This window comes from Tamandua tetradactyla, chromosome 2 (genome assembly GCF_023851605.1).
Source record: "Tamandua tetradactyla isolate mTamTet1 chromosome 2, mTamTet1.pri, whole genome shotgun sequence".
Lineage (NCBI taxonomy): Eukaryota > Metazoa > Chordata > Mammalia > Pilosa > Myrmecophagidae > Tamandua > Tamandua tetradactyla.
Genome location: NC_135328.1, coordinates 52,989,442 through 53,010,434, shown reverse-complemented (window position 1 = coordinate 53,010,434; position 20,993 = coordinate 52,989,442). Strand labels below are relative to the sequence as shown.

At 36.9% G+C, this 20,993-nt stretch overlaps 1 protein-coding gene across 2 annotated transcripts in view; it reads right to left on the bottom strand.

The window, feature by feature from the left end:
- The window catches only part of GPR107 (G protein-coupled receptor 107), a 141,523-nt gene that overhangs the window by 65,702 nt on the left and 54,828 nt on the right, over window positions 1–20,993 (bottom strand). For both annotated transcript variants that reach the window (XM_077147116.1, XM_077147117.1), the window contains exons 7-9: window positions 20,556–20,612; window positions 4,280–4,390; window positions 3,786–3,919 (exon numbers count right to left, since the gene is read on the bottom strand). In XM_077147116.1, coding sequence (XP_077003231.1) covers window positions 3,786–3,919; window positions 4,280–4,390; window positions 20,556–20,612 — 302 coding nt within the window. The remainder of the gene's footprint in view (window positions 1–3,785; window positions 3,920–4,279; window positions 4,391–20,555; window positions 20,613–20,993) is intronic.

Below are 20,993 nucleotides of genomic sequence, written 5' to 3'. Positions count from 1 at the left end.
CGTATATAGAAGGAGAACACCAGATGGAGCTCTAAATGTAAAATAAACATTTATGATCTTGGAGTAAGAAAGAGCTTCTTAAGATACACAAAGATACTATGCAAAAGACTAAAATTAGTTTGCTTTGATGCTATTGAAATGAAAGGCTTTCAGCCAACAATGAACACCACAGACAAATCCAACAGATTGGAAGAAGAAATTTTTTTTTCTTTTTTTTTCCAATCAGCACAAATCTCTTCCCAAATGAGCTGGAAGAAGAAATTTGCAACAACAAAACAGACAAGGGATTGATATCCAGAACAGTAAAAAACTCATACAAAGGAACAAGAAAAAGTCAGAAAATCCAACAGAAAAATATTCAAAGAATGTAAAAAGGCAGTCACAAGAGGGGGAACCCAAATATCTAATAAATTCCTGAAAATATACTTCACATCACTAATATTCAGAGAAGTGCAAAATAAAATGAGGTTATCAGTTTACATCTATCAGACTGGCAAAAATTAAGCATCTGGGGAAACAGGAACCCTTATGCAGTGCTGGCATAGTGCAGCCATACTGGGTGAGCAATTTGGCAGTACTTCATGAAGTTAAATGAGTGTATACTTCATGACTCAGCATGCCTCCTTCTGGGAATATACCTCAGGGGCTGCACAGATCTATAAAGAGACAGCAGGAAGAAAGTTCATGGTTGTACTGTCAGGGATAGCAGGGAGATGGAGACAACCTGGAGTCCATCACTTAAGGAATAAATAAATAAAAGGTGGAGATACTTACATGGAATGTTGTAAAATAGTTAAAAATCAATGAACTGAAGCTACCTGTGGTTCCATTAAAAATACAATTAACTAGATGTATATGCATCAATGTGGAGAGATCTTTAAAAAGGATATTACTGAGTGAAAAATGCATGAAAACAATATCTACAGAAAGTATAGTTTACATAAATTAAAAGTACACGCAACACCAACAAATGTTATCTATTTATCAGAAAATACATATTGAACACATTTGAGTGGATATCTATGATTGAGAGGGAATGAGAGAGAAGATAGGAAATTGAGGAGAATAATAAGTGCGTGCCAGGAATGGCGGTATTTGAGTCTAAACACAACCAGATGATTTGCTCTCTGCTACTTTCCTCTTCTAGTTCACACCTACTTAGAGGTCAAAAAAGGGAAGTCAAGACCAGGGGAGTCCATCACTATTGAATAGCACTTAGATTTGCACACATGCAAACTGCCCATCGTAAAGAACTGTGCTCACTCACACATTCTGGCAACTTTGACTTGCAGTCAAAAGTTAAACATCAAAGGCTGGGACAGTGATATGATGGAAAGATGCTTCTACCCTTATTAATTTAATCTCTCTAAGCCTCAGTAACCTCTTCTGAAAGTGGGGCAATATCTACCTTGAAAAGCTGTTGGAAAATTAACTGAATTAACCAACATAATTGTCTGACTGTGCATAGTACATATCCCCCAGGATTCTCTTCCCCAAGCTCTGGGACCCAAGACAGAACTTACAGAGTTGAGATGAGCAAATACGGACTAGCAAGAAGATATGAGTTTCAGTCCCAGTGCTTCATGTGATGTTGGCCATATCTCTCACTTCACTGGCCATATCACTCAATAAAATGAAGCCACTGAGATCTCTCAGTTCCTTCTAGCTCTAAGGGGCTAAAAACCTCTGAAATGCCTGGAAGACTTGAAGTCACATACCCTCAGATCATACAAATCTCTAACCTAACGGAACTGTTAGACTTCCAGAAGTACATGGGGACAGGCCAGAGAACTTAAAATATTTATGCATTTCTGTATGTATTTATATACTATGCATCGAAAAAAACGTAAAACATGAGTGCTACAAAATAGGTCAGCCTCATTTAACCACTGATTTAAAATACTAGAGCCAGTGACAATGACAACTGGATCACTAAATAAATGCCAGGTTAGTAAAAATATTTTACATGTACTTTGTATTATTATAGAAAACTGACTTTCAAAGAACTCTTAGAGAGATTTTTTGGAGATCACATAACAAAATTAAGAATCTAAGACTTGAAGAGAAAGGCAGACCAATGATTACTGTCCCAGTTTTGAGCAAGGAAAAAGTGAAAGTAAAGCAAAGCTTACAAGCAGCAAAAGAGAGTTTACACTTGAAATCAGGTCTTCTGACTGCAAGTTCTTACTTTTCTTATTAATAAAAGGAAAAGCAAAATTTCAAATCTTTGAATAAAAAAAAAATGCTTTATGGCCGGAATTTATAGAATTCTTTCTTAGTAATGACTGCCTGATAATCTAGTCTAAACATGATTATGTAGTCTCTTCACAAGCAAACAAGAAATTCTTTCCATCTGGTGGGAATAAAAAATATTACAACAAATAAGAATCAGAAACTGTACCCAGCCAGAGGCTAATATTACAGATTGTGGGCATGTTCACTAGAAGATATACTACCAGGCATTAAAGAAGTCTCTCAATTTCTGCCCCAATGCTCCAAAGAAAGAGGTATTTGGTATTTGTGGATGGTTATTTTATGAATTTCAATCAATCCATCTTACAACCATCATTTACCCACTTTATGGCTGTGCTGGTTTGAATCTGTTGTGCACCCCAGAAAAGCCAAGTTCTTCATTCAATATTGCTGGGTGGGAACTTTTTGATTGTGTCCACGGAGATGTGACACACCCAATTGTGAGCAATAACTTTTAATTAGTTAGCTTTCATGGAGATGTGTCTCCACCCATTCAAGGTGACGTTGCTTACTGGAGCCCTTTAAGAGGAAACTGTTTTGGAAAGAGCCATGAGAGCCACCAGAACTGAGAGAGCCAACAGAATGGACAGAGTCCTGGGGAAGCCACTGAAGAGAAAGCTAGCAAATCTCACCATGTGCCTTTCCAGCTGGGAGAGACACCCTGAATGTCATCAGCCTTCTTGAACCAAGGTATCTTTCCCTGGATGCCTTAGATTGGACATCTTCATAGCCTTGCCTTGGACATTTTCATGGCTTTAGAACTTGCAACTTAATAAATACCCCCTTTTAAAAACCATTCGATTTCTGGTATAGTGTATTCCAGCAGCTTGTAAATTAGAACAATGGCCTTATAATATCAGAAATAACTTATACTATTCTCTAACTGAAAATTAATTTAATATTATCTCCTCAATTTTGTTAGAAGGAAGACAAAGAATTAAACATTAGCTCCATAAATATGCAGCTGCTCCCTCAAGAACCAAGCAGCGGAAGTTAAAGCCTCAGGGGTTTCAGAAGGAAGGCCAAGAGTCAGGAAGAAGGGATTTGAAGAAGTTTCTTCCAGAGACAAGCATCAGGATGTCAATAAAAATAATCTAATCCAGCCAAGCTTCCAGCTGATGCCTTCAGTACTAAACAGTAGCTCTGTACTCCCATCCAGGCAGTGGGTCCTTTTCATTAATCGTCTCTTCAGAATGATCAGACACTGAATGGGACCAACATGCTCATGCTTGGCTCACTCTAGGTATCAACACTAAGGAAACACTGCTTACACATTTTGTTTGTATAGTATTGAAATATTTGGATTCATTTTTTAAACAAAGCAATGGGAAAGGAACAAACACCAAGGAATGTAAAGGTCTCCTATACTGCAAGAGTCCTGCAAACCTCCCTAGTGTTTTGGGGAACATACCCTTTGAAGAGAACAAGATTGCCAATGCCAATTCCTCCCAGGTTCAGAAGCCAGAAAAAAGGTGAAATTTTAAAATTCCAAGACACTCTAAGTTGAAAGTCTCAAGGAAATAATAATTTACCGTCTTTTTCGAAGGATGTGAATCCAGATGGTCCCAGAAAGGAGGAAGAAAAAGGCCATAGAAATGTATAATTTGGGGAGAGGAATTTCTCCTGCTGAGAGGTAACTGTCAGGATTCTTCTCTGTGATCTCAATCTGAAACCAGTATGAAATTAGTTTTACTTTTAAGGAAGGGATGATTCCTTATTCACTTATTTGGAATCTCAGTTGTTTCACTTAAGCTTAAGAAAATGAGTACCAGTTAGATAAGAACCACATTCTTAACACACAGGTCAAAGTGTAAACACACACTAAACTGCTTTAGTATTATCTTATTCATAGACTCTCTGCTAAAGTATCCCACAAGCAATGAGTTTAAACTGGCCACATTTTTCTTTTACTCTGCTTAAGAGTTTCTAAAATCTATTCTTATGGAGAAATAAAGGTTTTTCATTTTACACTACTGACAAAATCCTCAGGTCAACCCACGTGGAACAGTCTCTGTACAGTACTCACATCAAGGCTGAACGAAAACTTGTCACTAGATTGTATTTCATTTCCAGGGCATTTATGAAAATAAAGACTGTAGAGACCTTCTTGGTCATCAGTGCTGATGTTAAAGAAAAACTGAAAATGAAGAAGAAAAAAAATTTAAGGATATACAAATCTTCAACTAAATTTTTAAACCTTAGAAATAAATTGTGAATATTATAGACAAAAGAAAATATAGTCTACTTAAACTAATCAATCCTCCCAGAGCAGAGCTAAGCAACATTTTCTTGTTCTATGATTTTCTTCTCTATATTTTGTCCTGACAATTTTCAAGAATACAGAAAAAACGAAAGAACTGCACTATGAACACTTCTATATCCACTTTCTAGATTCTACAATTAACATTTTACTAGATATGCTTTATCACATATATCACATAACTTCACGTCTGTGAAAGTCTGCAGAGATAACCTGAGATGTAATTATCTAGTATGCAAACCCATTACTCTGCCCTGTAAGGAGAAAAATACTCTTTGAAACGAAAGGAGTGTCGGAGACCTGGGTTCAATTTCTGGTGCCTGCTCATGCAAAAGAAAAGAAAGGAGGTTCACTTTGATACTTGAAAAGGTAAAGGATCAATATTCTCTAATCCAAATTTATACCTATGGCATAAGGCAATTAAAAGGGCAACACTTCTATATTTTGACATTTTTCTATGATTTTCATATATTTCATGTGACTCAAATGAAGTTTAACGAAAATAAAAAGACATATAAATATAAGCTTGCAGAAGGTGCTTCCTTGGTCAATTCTAAGAACACTTTACTATAAGCAGTAAAAGCCCGGAAAAGTACTGAAGTAAAAAGGAATCTGTCTAAAATATATTGTTTGGGAATGACTATGTAGATGGTAAAATTACAAAGAAAACAAGGAAATAATCATAAAAAATTTTCATAAGGGTTACCTCTAGAGTTCGGAAGGGATGTGAAAGGGTACTAGCATTGTTTCATTTCTTATCCCAGGTGATGCTTACCCAGTTCGCTATCATGATTTCTAAGTCAATATAAGTATTACACATTTTTCTGCCTGTATACTATATCTTGCAATTTAAAAGAATGGAATAATAAGAGACATTTGATGAGAAAATGAGGGGGTAAAAAAAAGACCAAGAACACTAAAGCTGAAATTATTAATCTTTTAAACCGTGTTTCAAACTCATCATTATAAACATGATAATGTATATTTTCGCCTTTGTAAACTTCACCAGAAAAAGAAAACTTCTAAACCTAGTAAAATTTTAAAATTCCAAACGCAATTTATATGAAGTTGCAAAGAATGATATAAAATAATCAATGTTGGAGAGAGGGGACCAAGATGGCGGGTTAGCAATGTGCGCGTTTTAGCTCGTCCTCCAGAACTACTGAATGACCAGAAACAGTACAGAACAGCTCCCGGAGCCACGTCAGTGACCAGACACACAGCGTACCCCAGTCTGGACCAGCTGGACCGGCTGCGAGCATCCCCTGAACCGTGAGTTCCCCAAGCCATGAAGGCCAATGCCCCTCCCCCACAGGCAGCTTCCCAGAGGGAAAGGAAAGAGACTCTAAACCTGGTCAAGGCGGAGGTCACTCATTGGGCTAATGGAAAAAGAGGAAAGGGGAGGAAACGGATGTTTTAGTGGTTGTGTTTCTACGGAGACTTGGCAGCCTCTGGATTCAGCAGCAGGACTTCTTGGGCTGCAACTGCCCCAGGCATAGGCAGAAACGGGCTGGTTTCAGGGCTGTCTCCCACCTGTGCCTTCCCCAGGGGAGGGGTGAAGCCCAACTCAGGTGGAATCCCTCCCTCAAGGAATTCAGACCCCAGGACATGGCAATTTGAAGCCATTAAAACCAGCCTAAAACCTCTCCTCTGTCTCCACCATGCCCCCAGCAGGGAGAATCTGCCAAACTTAAAGGTGCCACAACATCTTTTGCTGGTAGGACCCACAGGCAGACAAGCACCACATACTGGGCAGGATAAGAAAAACAGAGCCCAGAGACTTCACAGCAAAGTCTTTAAACCTGCTGGGTCTCAGCCTCAGGGAAAACTGATGCAGGTGACTCCTTCCCCCTAATAGTAGGTCAGTTTAGTCCAGGAAAACCCAGCTAGAGTCTATAATATCTACATAGACCCTTCTAAGGGTGGGGAGGGAAAAGGCACCATACAAGCAGGGCAAGATACAAGAAAACAAGAACTGAAAAATTATCTTCTGTTAAACAAAACCTAAGCTAGAGGTCCAGAAAAAGCTGAACTGAAGGTCAAAGAACAGATAGACAACAGATTCATCTAGCAAGAAAACCCCAGGTAACAGAAGTGAAAGCAATCTCCAGATTAAACTAATAAAGGTAATGAAATGTCTAGATGCCAGCAAAAAATGACCAGTAAAATCACACCAGTAAAACTGAAGATATGGCCCAGTCAAAGGAACAAACCAATAGTTCAAATGAGATACAGGAGCTGAGACAACTAATGCTGAATATACAAACAGAAATGGAAAACCTCATCAAAAACCAAATCAATGAATTGAGGGAGGATATGAAGAAGGCAAGGAAAGAACAAAAACAAGAAATGAAAAGTCTGAAAAAACAAATCACAGAACTTATGGGAATGAAAGGTACAGTAGAAGAGATGAAAAAAACAATGGAAACCTACAATGGTAGATTTCAAGAGACAGAGGTTAGGATTAGTGAACTGGAGGACGGAACATCTGAAATCCAACAAGAAACAAAAACTATAGGGAAAAAAATGGAAAAATATGAGCAGGAACTCAGGGAATTGAATGATAATATGAAGTGCACAAATATACATGTTGTGGGTGTCCCGGAAGGAGAAGACAAGGGAAAAGGAGGAGAAAAACTAACCGAAGAAATTATCACTGAAAATTTCCCAACTCTTATGAAAGACTTAAAATTACAGATCCAAGAAGTGTAGCATACTCCAAAGAGAATAGATCCAAACAGACGTTCTCCAAGACACTGACTAGGTAGAATGTCAGAGGTCAAAGAGAAAGAGAGGATCTTGAAAGCAGCAAGAGAAAAGCAATCCATCACATACAAGGGAAGCCCAATAAGACTATGCGTAGATTTCTCAGCAGAAACCATGGAGGCGAGAAGACAGTGGGATGATATATTTAAATTACTAAAAGAGAAAAACTGCCAACCAAGAATTCTATACCCAGCAAAACTGTCCTTCAAAAATGAGGGAGAAATTAAAACATTTTCAGACAAAAAATCACTGAGAGAATTTGTGACCAAGAGACCAGCTCTGCAAGAAATACTAAAGGGAGCACTAGAGACAGATACAAAAAGACAGAAGAGAGAGGTGTGGAGAAGAGTGTAGAAAGAAGGAAAATTAGATATGACATATAAAATCCAAAAGGCAAAATGGCAGAAGAAAGTACTACCCGTACAGTAATAACACTAAATGTTAATGGATTGAACTCCCCAATCAAAAGACATAGATGGGCAGAATGGATTAAAAAACAGGATCCTTCTGTACGCTGTCTATAGGAAACACATCTTAGACCCAAAGATAAACATAGGTTGAAAGTGAAAGGTTGGGAAAAGATATTTCATGCAAATAACAACCAGAAAAGAGCAGGAGTAGCTATACTAATATCCAACAAATTAGACTTCAAATGTAAAACAGTTAAAAGAGACAAAGAAGGATACTATGTACTAATAAAAGGAACAATTCAACATGAAGACATAAAAATCATAAATATTTATGCACCAAACCAGAATGCCCCAAAATACATGAGGCAAACACTGCAAAGGGAAATAGACACATCTACCATAAAATAATCAATGTTTATGACACCAAAACCATGAGGAACAAAAGAAAATACAGATAAACTGGACTTCAACAAAATTAAAATTTTTTATGCAGCAAAAGACATTATTAAGAAAGTAAAAAGACAACCTACAGAATGGGAGAAAATACTAAGAAGTCATATATAAGATAAGAGTTTAATACCAAGAAAATAGAAAGAACTTCTACAATTCAACAAATAGAACACTAATACCTCAATTTAAAAAAAAATAGGCAAAGGATTTGAATAGACATTTCTCCAAAGAACATATATAAATGGTCAATAAGCACGAGAAGATGCCCAAAATTATTAGCTATTGGAGAAAAGCAAAGCAAAACCACAATGATTGAGAGGGGCCAAGATGGTGGCTTAGCAAGGTGTGGGATTTAGTTCGTCCTCCAAAGCAGCTAATTAGTAGCCAGGAACAGCACAGAACAACTGCAGGGGCCACTTCAGTGACCGGACACACAGCACACCACAGCCTGGACCAGATGGACCAGCTGCGAGCCCACTGAGAACCCCAAGTTTCCCAAGCAGCAATGGCCGGTGCCCCTCCCCAACAGGCTGCTTCCCAGAGGGAAAAGGAAAGAGACTTTACCAGCAGCAGCAGCTGAGCACAATCAAACTCCAACTGCAGAATTAATTAACAAATTCTGACTACTAAAAATAGGCCCCCAGCTCAGCTGAACCTCGAGTAAAAGTGGAAGTTGCTGGTTTTTGCCTGGCGCAGAGCGAACAGGGCTAATAGAAAAACAAAAAACAAACAAACAAAAAAAAAAAACAGAGGCATTTTTGGATTTGAAAACGTCTGGGCCATGAAGGAAAAGAGGGGGAACAAAGGACCTGCAGATACACAGAACAACGTACCATCTTAAGCTCTTGATTGGCAAACCTGAAAAATGGTGGTCTGGCTCTGAAAAGGATTTTTCTCTTTCGTTTTGGTGGCTGTGTTTCTAAGGCTTCACTGCTCTTTGGATACAGCTGCAGGGCTTCTCAGGCTCCACTACCCTAGGCATAGGCAGAATTAAGCCTCTTGGAGTGCATGTCTGGAGCCTGTGCCCTTCTTAGGAGAGCGGTGGGGCCCAGCTCAGGTGGAATCTCTCTCTCAAGGAGTTCAGACCCCAGGGTTTGGAAAAGTGAAGTGATTAAAACCTGACTATAACTTCTCCTGTCTCCACCACGCCTTCAGCAGGAAGAATCTGTTTAAATGAAAGGTACAACACCATCTCATGCTGCTGGAACTTGCAGGCAGACAAGCATCATATACTGGGCAGGACAGGAAAAACAGAGAGCCCAGAGGCTTCATAGGGAAGCTTTTCAATCTGCTGGGTCCCACCTTCAGGGAAAACTGATGCAGGTGACTCTTTCCTCCTGACAGGAGGCTACTTTGGTCTTGGAAAATCTGGCTGGAGTCTATAATACCTAAGTAGACACTCCTAAGGGGAGAATAATAAAAAAAGCATGATACAGGCAGGGCAAGAAATAGGAAAACAAGAACTGAAAACTTCTGATCTGTTAAACAAAATCTAAGCTAGAGGTCCAGAATAAGCTGAACTGAATGTCAAAAAAACAGTTAGACCACAAAGTCATCCAGCAAGAAAATCTTAGGTAAAAAAAGTGAAAATCTCCAGAATAAACTAATTAAGGTAATTAAATGTCTAGACACGAGCAAAGAATAACGAATCATACTAGGAAAATTGAAGATGTGGCCAAGTCAAAGGAACAAATCAACAATTCAAATGAGATACAGGAGTTGAAACAGTTAATTCACAGTGTTCAAAAAGACAAGGAAAACCTATCAAAAATCAAATCAATGAATTGAAGGAGGATATTAAGAAGGCAAGAAATGAACAAAAAGAAGAAACAGAAAGTCTGAAAAAGCAAATCACAGAGCTCATGGGAATGAAAGGCACAGAAGAAGAGATGAAAAAACAATGGAAACCTACAATGTCAGATTTCAAGAGGCAGAAGATAGGATTAGTGTATAGGAGGACGGACATCTGAAATCTAACAAGCAAAGGGAAAAGAATGGAAAAATATGAGCAGGGACTCAGGGAATTGAATGACAACATAAAGTGCACAAATATACGTGTTGTGGGTGTCCCACAAGAAAAGAAGAGAAAAACTAATGAAGGAAATTATCACTGAAAATTTCCCAACTCTTATGAAAGACTTCAAATTACAGATCCAAGAAGTGCAGTGAACCTCAGAACAGATCCAAATAGACCTACACAAAAACACTTACTAATCAGAATGTCAGATGTCAAAGAGAAAGAGAGAATCTTGAAAGCAGCAAGAGAAAAGCAACCTATCACATACAAGGGAAGCCCAACAAGATTATATGTAGATTTTTCAGCAGAAACCATGGAGGCGAGAAGACAGTGGGATGATATATTTAAATTACTAAAAGAGAAAAACTGCCAACCAAGAATTCTATACCCAGCAAAACTGTCCTTCAAAAATGAGGGGGAAATTAAAAGATTTTCAGGCAAAACAATCACTGAGAGAATCTGTGACCAAGAGACTGGCTCTGCAAGAACTACTAAAGGGAGCACTACAGACAGATAGGAAAAGACAGGAGAGAAAGGTGTGGAGAAGAATGTAGAAATGAAGACTACTGGTAAGGGTAAAGAGAAGAAAAATTAGATATGACATGTAAAATCCAAAAGGCAAAATGGGAGAAGAAAGTACTGCCCTTACAGTAATAACACTAAATGTTAATGGATTAAACTCCCCAATCAAAAGACATGGACTGGCAGAATGGATTAAAAAACAGGACCCATCTATATGCTGTCTACAGGAAACGCATGTTAGATCCAAAGATAAACATAGGTTGAAAGTGAAAGGTTGAGAAAAGATACTTCATGCAAACAACAATCAGAAAAGAGCAGGAGTAACTATACTAATACCCAACAAATTAGACTTCAAATGTAAAACAGTTAAAAGAGACAAAGAAGGACACTATGTATTAATAAAAGGAACAATTCAACAAGAAGACATAACAATCATAAATACTTATGCTTTGAGCCAGAATGCTCCAAAATACATGTGGCAAACACTGAAAAGAGAAATAGACACATTTACCATAATAGTTAAAAAGACTTCAATTCCCCACTCTCACCAATGGACAGAACATCTAGACAGAGGATCAATAAGGAAACAGAGAATTTGAATAATGCAATAAATGAGCTAGACTTAACAGATATTTATAGAACTTTACACCCCACAACAGCAGGATACACCTTTTTCTCAAGTGCTCATGGATCATTCTCAAGAATAGACCATATGCTGGGTCACAAAGCAAGTCTCAATAAATTTCAAAAGATTGAAATCATACACAACACTTTCTCAGATCATAAAGGAATGAAGTTGGAAATCAATAATAGGCAGAGCGCCAGAAAATTCACAAATATGTGGAGGCTCAATAACACACTCTTAAACAACCAGTTGGGCCAAGGAAGAAATTACAAGAGAAATCAGTAAATATCTCGAGGCGAATGAAAATAAAAACACAACATATCAAAATTTATGGGATGCAGCAAAGACAGTGCTAAGAGGGAAATTTATTGCCCTAAATGCCTATATCAAAAAAGAAGAAAGCGCAAAAATTAGGGAATTAACTGTTCATTTGGAAGAACTGGAGAAAGAACAGCAAACTAACCCCAAAGCAAGCAAAAGGAAAGAAATAATGAAGATTAGAGCAGAAATAAATGAAATTGAGAATATGAAAGCAATCGAGAAAATCAACAAAACCAGAAGTTGATTCTATGACAAAATCAAAACTAAGATGGATGGACCCTTAGGAAGGTTAACAAAAAGAAGGAGAGGATGCAAATAAAATTAGGAATGGAAGAGGAGATATAACCACTGACTCCATAGAAATAAAGGAAGTAATGACAGGATACTATGAGCAACTTTATGCTAATAAACTCGACAATGTAGATGAAATGGACACCTTCCTAGAAAGGCATGAACAACCAACATTGACTCGAGAAGAAAGAGACGACCTCAACAAACCAATCACAAGCAAAGAAACTGAATCAGTCATTAAGAAGCTCCCCAAACGAAAAGTGCAGGATCAGATGGCTTCACATGTAAATTCTACCAAACATTCAAGAAAGAATTAATACCAATCCTGCTCAAATACTTCAAAAAAAATTGAAGAGGAGGGAAAGCTACCTCATTCATTCTACAAAGCCAACATCACCCTCGTAGAAAAGTCTGACAAAGATATCACAAAAAAAGAAAACTACAAACCAATCTCTCTTACGAATATAAATGCAAAAATCCTCAACAAAATTCTTGCAAATTCAATTCAATGGCATTTTAAAAGAATTATACACCATGACCAAGTAGGATTCATCCCAGGTATGCAAAGATGGTTCAACATAAGAAAATCAATTAATATAATACACCATATCAACAAATCAAACCAGAAAAACCACATGATCATCTCGATTGATGCAGAAAAGACATTTGACAAAATTCAACATCCTTTCCTGTTGAAAACACTTCAAAGGATAGGAATAGAAGGGGACTTCCTCAATATGATAAAGGGAACATACGAAAACCATAGCTAACATCATTCTCAATAGGGAAAAACTGAAAACATTCCCCCTAAGATCAGGAACAAGACAAGGATGTCCACTATCATCACTGTTATTCAACATTGTGTGAGAAGTTCTAGCCAGAGCAATTAGAAAAGGAAAAGAAATGTAAGGCATCAAAATTGGAAAGGAAGAAGTGAAACTCTCACTGTCTGCAGATGATATGATACTATATGTCAAAAACCCCAAAAAATCCACAGTAAAACTACTAGAGCTAATAAATGAGTACAGCAAAGTGGCAGGTCACATTATCAATACTCAAAAATCTATAGTCTTTCTATACACTAGTAATGAACAATCTGAGGAGGAAATCATGAAAAAAATTCCATTTATAACTGCAATCAAAAGAATAAAATATTTAGGAATAAATTTAACTAAAGAGACAAAAGACCTATACAGAGAAAACTATAAGAAATTGTTAAAAGAAATCACAGAAGACCTAAATAAATGGAAGGGCATCCTGTGTTCATGGATTGGGAGACTAAATATAGTTAAGATGTCAATTCTACATAATTGATTTCCAGATTCAATGCAATACCAATTAAAATCCCAACAACTTACTTTTCAGAAATAGAAAAACTATTAACCAAATTTATCTGGAAGAGTAGGGTGCCCCAAATAGCTAAAAGTATCCTGAGAAAGAAAAATGAAGTCGGAGGTCTCATGCTACCTGACTTTAAGGTAAATACAAAGCTACAGTGGTCAAAACAGTATAAAGATAGATATACTGATCAATGGAACTGAATACAGTGTTTAGATACAGATCCTCTCATCTATGGACAACTGACCTTTGATAAGGCAGTCAAGCCACCTCACCTGGAACAGAGCAGTCTCTTCAATAAATGGTGCCTAGAGAACTGGATATCCACATGCAAAAGAATGAAAGAGGACCCATATCTCACACCCTATACAAAAATTAATTCAAAATGGATCAAAGACCTAAAAATTAGATCTAAGACCATAAAACTGTTAGAAGAAAATGTAGGGAAGTATCTTATAAATCTTATAATAGGAGGTGGTCTCCTAGACCTTACACCCAAAGCATGAGCATTGAAGAAAGAACAAAATGGAAACTCCTCAAAATAAAACACTTTTGTGCATCAAAGAAGTTTGTCAAGAAAGTAAAAAGGCAGCCTACACAACGGGAGACAGTGTATCCAGAATATATAAATAGGTTCAACTCAACAACAAAAAGACAGACAACCCAATTACAAAATGGGCAAAAGACTTGAACAGACACTTCTCAGAAGAGGAAATACAAATGGCCAAAAGGATGCTCAACTTCCCTGGCTATTAGGGAAAAGCAAATCAAAACCACAATGAGATATCATCTCACACCCACCAGAATGGCCATTATCAATAAAATAGAAAACAACAAGTACTGGAGAGGATGTGGAGAAAGAGGCACACTTACCCACTGTTGGTGGGAATGTCAAATGGTACAACTGATGTAGAAGGCAGTTTGGCAGTTCCTCAGGAAGCTAAGTATACAATTGCCATATGACCCGGCAATACCATTGCTAGGTAGCTACTCAGAGGACATGAGGGCAAAGACACAAATGGACATTTGCACACCAATGTTTATAGCAGCATTGTTTACAATTGCCAAGAGATGGAAAAAGTCCAAATGTTCATCAACAGACGTGGCCAAACAAGCTGTGGTATATACATACGATGGAATATTATGCAGCTATAAGACAGAGTAAATTTATGAAGTATGTAACAACATGGATGGACCTTAAGGACATTATGCTGAGTGAGATTAGCCAGAAACAAAAAGGACAAACACTGTTTGGACTCACTGATATGAACTGACATTAGCGAATGAACTTGAAGAATTTCAGTTGGTAACCGAGACCATCAGGAGATAGAAATAGGGTAGATATTGGGTAATTGGAAGTGAAGGGATACAGATTATGCAATGGGACTGAGTGTAAAAAATCAGAAATGGATAGCACAATACTACCTAACTGTAATACAATAATGTTAGAACACTGAATGAAGCTGAATGTGAGAATGATAGAGGGAGGAGGCCTGGGGGCACAAATGAAATCAGAAGGAAAGATAGACAATAAAGACTGAGATGGTATAATCTAGAGTGTATAATGATAGTGACTAAATGTACAAATTTAAAAATGTTTCTGCATGAGGAACAACAAAGGGATGTCAATAATGCAAAGTGTTGAAAACAGATGGTAATTAATATTTTAAAACTTCAACTTATGTGTGAGACTAAAGCAAAAAACGTTTATTTGGTACAAAATTTGTATTTCAACTAGTACATTTCCTAATAAAACTTATGTGAACAGCTTAACTGAACACCATATTACATGGAACCTTGAGTAGGACATGAGATTTTGTAGGTTTGTCTGAGTGATGCCTCGATAAATCCCAGAAGGATTTGAATAGTTAATAAAAAAGTATTTGCAAAGTCCCCTTGGAGGAATGGTGAAAAAGGGGGAAAATTCAACTTCCCCAAGTGGAGAATTTTTGATATTCTCTCAAGCAGTGGGGACAACCAAAGCAATAGGCTGAGCCCCCAATCTTGGGGTTTGTTCATATGAAACTTAACCTCGCAAAGGACAGGTTAAGCCTATTTAAAATTAGGCCTAAGAGTCATCCCCAAGAGAACCTCTTTTGCTGCTCAGATGTGGCCTCTCTCTCAGCCAACTTGACAAACAAACTCACTGCCCTCCTCCTCTCTACATGGGACATGACTCCCAGGGGTGTGGATCTTCCTGGCAATGTGGGACAGAAATCTTAGAATGAGCTGGGACTCAGCATCAAGGGATTGAGAAAACCTTCTCCACTAAAAGGGGGAAGAGAGAAATGAGACAAAATAAAGGGTCAATGTCTGAGAGATTCCAAACAGAGTCAAGAGATTATCCTGGAGGTTATTCTTATGCATTAAATAGATATCACCTTAAATAGATATCACCTTTTTAGTTAAATCATAACAGAGAGGCTGGAGGGAATCGCCTGAAAATGCAGAGTTGTGTTCCAGTAGTCATGTTTCTTGAAGATGACTGCATAATGATAAAGCTTTCTCAGTGTGACTGTATGTGAAAATCTTGTGTCTGATGCTTCCTTTATCTACCTTATGGACAGATGAGTAAAACATATATAAATAAATAACAGGGGGAACAAATGTTAAAATAAACTTAGTAGACTGAAATGCTAGTGATCAATGAAAGGGAGGGGTAAGGGGTATGGTATGTATGAATTTTTTTCTGTTTTCTTTTTAGTTCTTTTTCTGAATTGATGCAAATGTTCTAAGAAATGATCATGATGATGAATATACAACTATGTGATGAAAAAAGAAGAATGTTCATAATATATGTTGATTGGTTTTATTAATAAAAGTTTAAAAAAAACCACAATGATAATAGGGAAAACTGTGGAGGGGGAGCATTATATGGGAAAAATCTGTATTTTCTGCATGATTTTTCAATATAAACCTATAAATTCTCTGAATTAAAAAAAAGACAAATTTTGAAAAGGAAATGAAAAAAACCAAAAATCTACAATGAGATACCACTTCAAACCATCTAGGATGGCTATTATCAAAAAATGGAAAATAAAAAGTACTTGTGAGGATGTAAAAAAAAAGTTAGGAAAAAAAATAGAAATCGGAACCCTTGTGCATTGCTCATAGGTGGAATGCAAAATGGAACAGCCGCTGTGGAAAACAGTCTGGCAGTTCCTCAAATGGTTGAACACAGAGTTACCTTATGAGCCAGTAATTCTACTCCTTGTATACCAATGTTCAAAGCACCATTATTCACAATTGCTTAGAAATGGAAAAAACCCAAATATTCATCAACAAATGAATGAATAAGCAAAAAGGAGTATAATCATACAATGGAATATTTCTCAGCCATAAAAGGAATGAAGCTCTGATACATGCTACTTCATGAATAAACCTTGAAAACACTTTGCTAAGTGAAGCAAGCCAGATACAATAGGACAAACGTATGATTTTACTTATGTACAATATCTAGTAATAGGCAATTAGATTATGGTTACTAGGGGCTGGTAAAAATGGAGAAAGGAAATTACTGCTTAATGGGTACAGTTTCTGTTCGAGGTAATAAAAAAGTTTTGGAAATAGATAGTGGTTATGGGTAACAAAACACTGTGTGTACAATATTAATGCCAATAAACTGTACACTGAAAAATGGTTAAAATGACTAATTTTATTTTATATATATTTTAGGACAATAATTTTTTTGAACACACATACACAAATCAAGAGAATAACCATAGTTGTTTAGAGCAGGCACCTGACCCTTAAAAGAAAGACAACAAAATCAAATAAAAATGCAAATTTCAGAGTTGTAATGAGGCCTGACAGTCCCTTTCCTTCCTTCGGGCAGATTAATTATCATCCCTATGGCCTGGATGAAGCAGCAAAGCAGAGACTAACTGCATAGTTCAAAACTGGGTGAACAATTAAGAGTCACCTACTGACTTCTTTACATGGACTGGAGAAAGTCAGAGAAAAAGCAAACTGTCCATGAACTGCCTGTTTTATGCATTACAAGAACCCTATGCACTGGCTCTTTCAGCCAATGCTCTTCTTAATCATCACATATGCCATTTTCACCCTCAACACTCATCTCGACACAAAGCAATAGTAATGGACAAATGCTATAGGATAGATTTGTTATTCTATAACACTTTCCTTTTGTAAGTAAAATTTAAAAAAAAGCTAATAAATGTATTTTATTAACAAGATTTTAAAGTGAAGGAAGGAAGAGAAAAAGTACCTTTGTGTTTTCTCAGGAAGTAGTAAAGATAAGTTACTCAACTTTAACCTCTCTGAGTATCAGTTTCCTCATCTGTAAAAGCGGATAATAACAGTACCTACTTCTATAGAATTTGGGGGAAGAGAAACTGAGATAATATACATATAAGTCCTTAGCACAATGACTTGCATTTGTTCATTTTTCCCCATAACTACTGATTGAAGGTCTATTATGGGCTAGGTCCAAGTCAAGGAGTTTCAAGTTCATTAGTAAAAATACTGATAAAAATCCCTGCTCTTATGATTAACTTCTAGAAGAAGAAACAATAAACCTAACAAGTAAGTACAGTGTACAGGCTGTTAGAATGGGTAAATGTTCCAGAAAAATACAGAGCAAGGTGAAAGCAAGTGGGAGTTGGCTGCTTTTAAAATAGGGTCATCAGGGGAAACTTCACTTAGAAGGTGACATTTGAGGAAAGACTTAGAGGAGGTAAGAAATTAGTCATGAAAATCATGAAGGAAGAGATTCCTGTTAACAGGTACAACTAGAGCCAAGTCTAGAGCCTGATCTTTTTGAAGAACAGATGACCTGTGTGGCTTGATCAGAGTGAGTAAGGGGAAGAATATTAGGAGACGAGATCAGAAAGATAACAGACTACCCAGGGCCTAGAAAACCAGTGAAAGGACTTGGGGTTTACCATGGGAAACTGGAGGATTCTGAGTAGATGAGCACCCTGCAAGCACTCAATAAATTCTAGCTATTAATACCAATGGTGATATGAAAATGTTTTGTAAACTTAAAAAACACTTTAAAAATTGTTAGTCAAAACAATCTGTGGTATAAGGTCTAGGACCTTAAAACAGTTAGAGGAAAATGTAGGGAGATATCTTATGAATCTTACAACTGGAGGCGGTTTTATGGGCCTTAAACCTAAAGCAAGAGCACTGAAGAAAGAAATAAATAAATGGGAGCTCCTCAAAATTAAACACTTTTGTGCATCAAAGAACTTCATCAAGAAAGTAGAAAGACAGCCTACACAATGGGAGACAATATTTGGAAATGACATATCAGATAAAGGTCTAGTGTCCAGAATTTATAAAGAGATTGTTCAACTCAACAACAAAAAGACAGCTGACCCAATTACAAAATGGGAAAAAGACTTGAACAGACACCTACCAGAAGAGGAAATACGGATGGCCAAGAGGCACATGAAGAGATGCTCAATGTCCCTGGCCATTAGAGGAATGCAAATCAAAACCACAATGAGATATCATCTCACACCCACCAGAATGGCCATTATCAACAAAACAGAAAATGACAAGTGCTGGAGAGGATGCGGAGAAAGAGGCACACTTATCCACTGTTGGTGGGAATGTCAAAGGGTGCAACCACTGTGGAAGGCAGTTTGGCGGTTCCTCAAAAAGCTGAATATAGAATTGCCATACGACCAGCAATACCATTGCTAGGTATCTACTCAAAGGACTTAAGGGCAAAGACACAAACAGACATTTGCACACCAATGTTTATAGCAGCGTTATTTACAATTGCAAAGAGATGGAAACAGCCAAAATGTCCATCAACAGAAGAATGGCTAAACAAACTGTGGTATATACATACAATGGAATATTATGCAGCTTTAAGACAAGATAAACTTATGAAGCATGTAATAACATGGATGGACCTAGAGAATATTATGCTGAGTGAGTCCAGCCAAAAACTAAAGGACAAATACTGTATGGTCCCACTGATGTGAACGGACATTCGAGAATAAACTTGAAATATGTCATTGGTAACAGAGTCCAGCAGGAGTTAGAAACAGGGTAAGATAATGGGTAATTGGAGCTGAAGGGATACAGACTGTGCAACAGGACTAGATACAAAAACTCAAAAATGGACAGCACAATAATACCTAATTGTAAAGTAATCATGTTAAAACACTGAATGAAGCTGCATCTGAGCTATAGGGTTTTTTTGTTTTTTTTTTTACTATTATTACTACTTTTATTTCTTTTCTCTATATTAACATTCTATATCTTTTTCGGTTGTGTTGCTAGTTCCTCTAAACCGATGCAAATGTACTAAGAAATGATGATCATGCATCTATGTGATGATGTTAAGAATTACTGATTGCATATGTAAAAAAAAAAAAAACAGATAAGCAAACAAACAAATGTGAAATAAAGACATTACTTGTTAAAAAAAACAATCTGTGGTGAAAGTAATCAGAACAGTGGTTGTGGGGTTACTTTCTGAAATGATATAAATAAATTCTCTATCTTCCTAGAGAGTAGGTTACACCGGTACATGCATCTGTCAAAACTGATGGAATGGTATACTGAAGACCTGTGGATTTCACTGTAAGTACACTACACATCAATTAATGAAAACTGGTTAGAAAAAGGGTAATGATTTTTACAAATTAATACAAAACAATTTGTATTGTATAGTGCTTTACAAAGCACTTTCACACACATAAAAAAATAATATAACAGTTATATGGGCTAGGTATCATTGTTTTTTATTTTTAGATGATTAAATACTGAGACTCAGGAGTTGTCCAAGGTCATCTATCAGGTAAGTGGTTTCTGAGACCCAATCAAATGTTTTATCCCCCTATATATGCTGTGATGCTGCCATAAAACATTTCATGCAATTAATAACTAAGAAAAGTTGGGCAGGTCACTAAAAGCCACTGAGTTTCAATTAATACATCTCTAAAATTATGACTTCACCCTAAATGATCACCAAAGGTCCTTCCAGGTGTAGAATTCTACAATTCTGACTGCCATGGTACATTCTGAATGGAGGTGGCGTGGTGTTACAGACAGAAGAGTCACAGGGATAGCAAGGAAAAACTGAGTTGGGATTGGGTCTTGTCATGGCATTCATGAAATTATTCACTCTCAGTGACTTAAAATTTAATACTGGAAATAATAATATCCATCTTCTGTATTTATTATAGAGAGATCTACTGTATTCAAGCGACTAACAGTGTGCCTAAATTATTACTCCTAAGTTCAAATTTCCTTAAAAAATTCACTCTTTTACATGATAGAGTTACACTCTATGAAGCTTTATTCAAGGAGAATACATACCTGAAATGAAACTGCCCCATCATTATTATGAACAGAAAAGGATTTTTCTCCCATTGCCTAAAAAGATATAACAACCTTATTAGGATGACACTGGCAGATAAAGTATGCTAATTAAAATAAACATTAAAAAGGCTTCTTCTTATACCTGGAATTTGGCAACTTGCAAAACCTCTTTGAAAATTCATTATCTTTACCAAGATATGTGCGCTATCTTTCGCAAAGTACAGTTATTATTGTTCACATATTTCCTTTATTCAGTTGTCTCTTCTGCCTCTTCAAGCCCTCTTCCCCTCCCCTCCAATTTTGTTGCTGGAGTGCTTCTCTACTCTAAAAGCATCAGTGAGTACTTGTAAATTAAGGAAGCTGACCTAGATCACACTCTGACACATCACTTGAACTCCATTCTTAATTCGCAAATGACCAAAACATTACTATTTG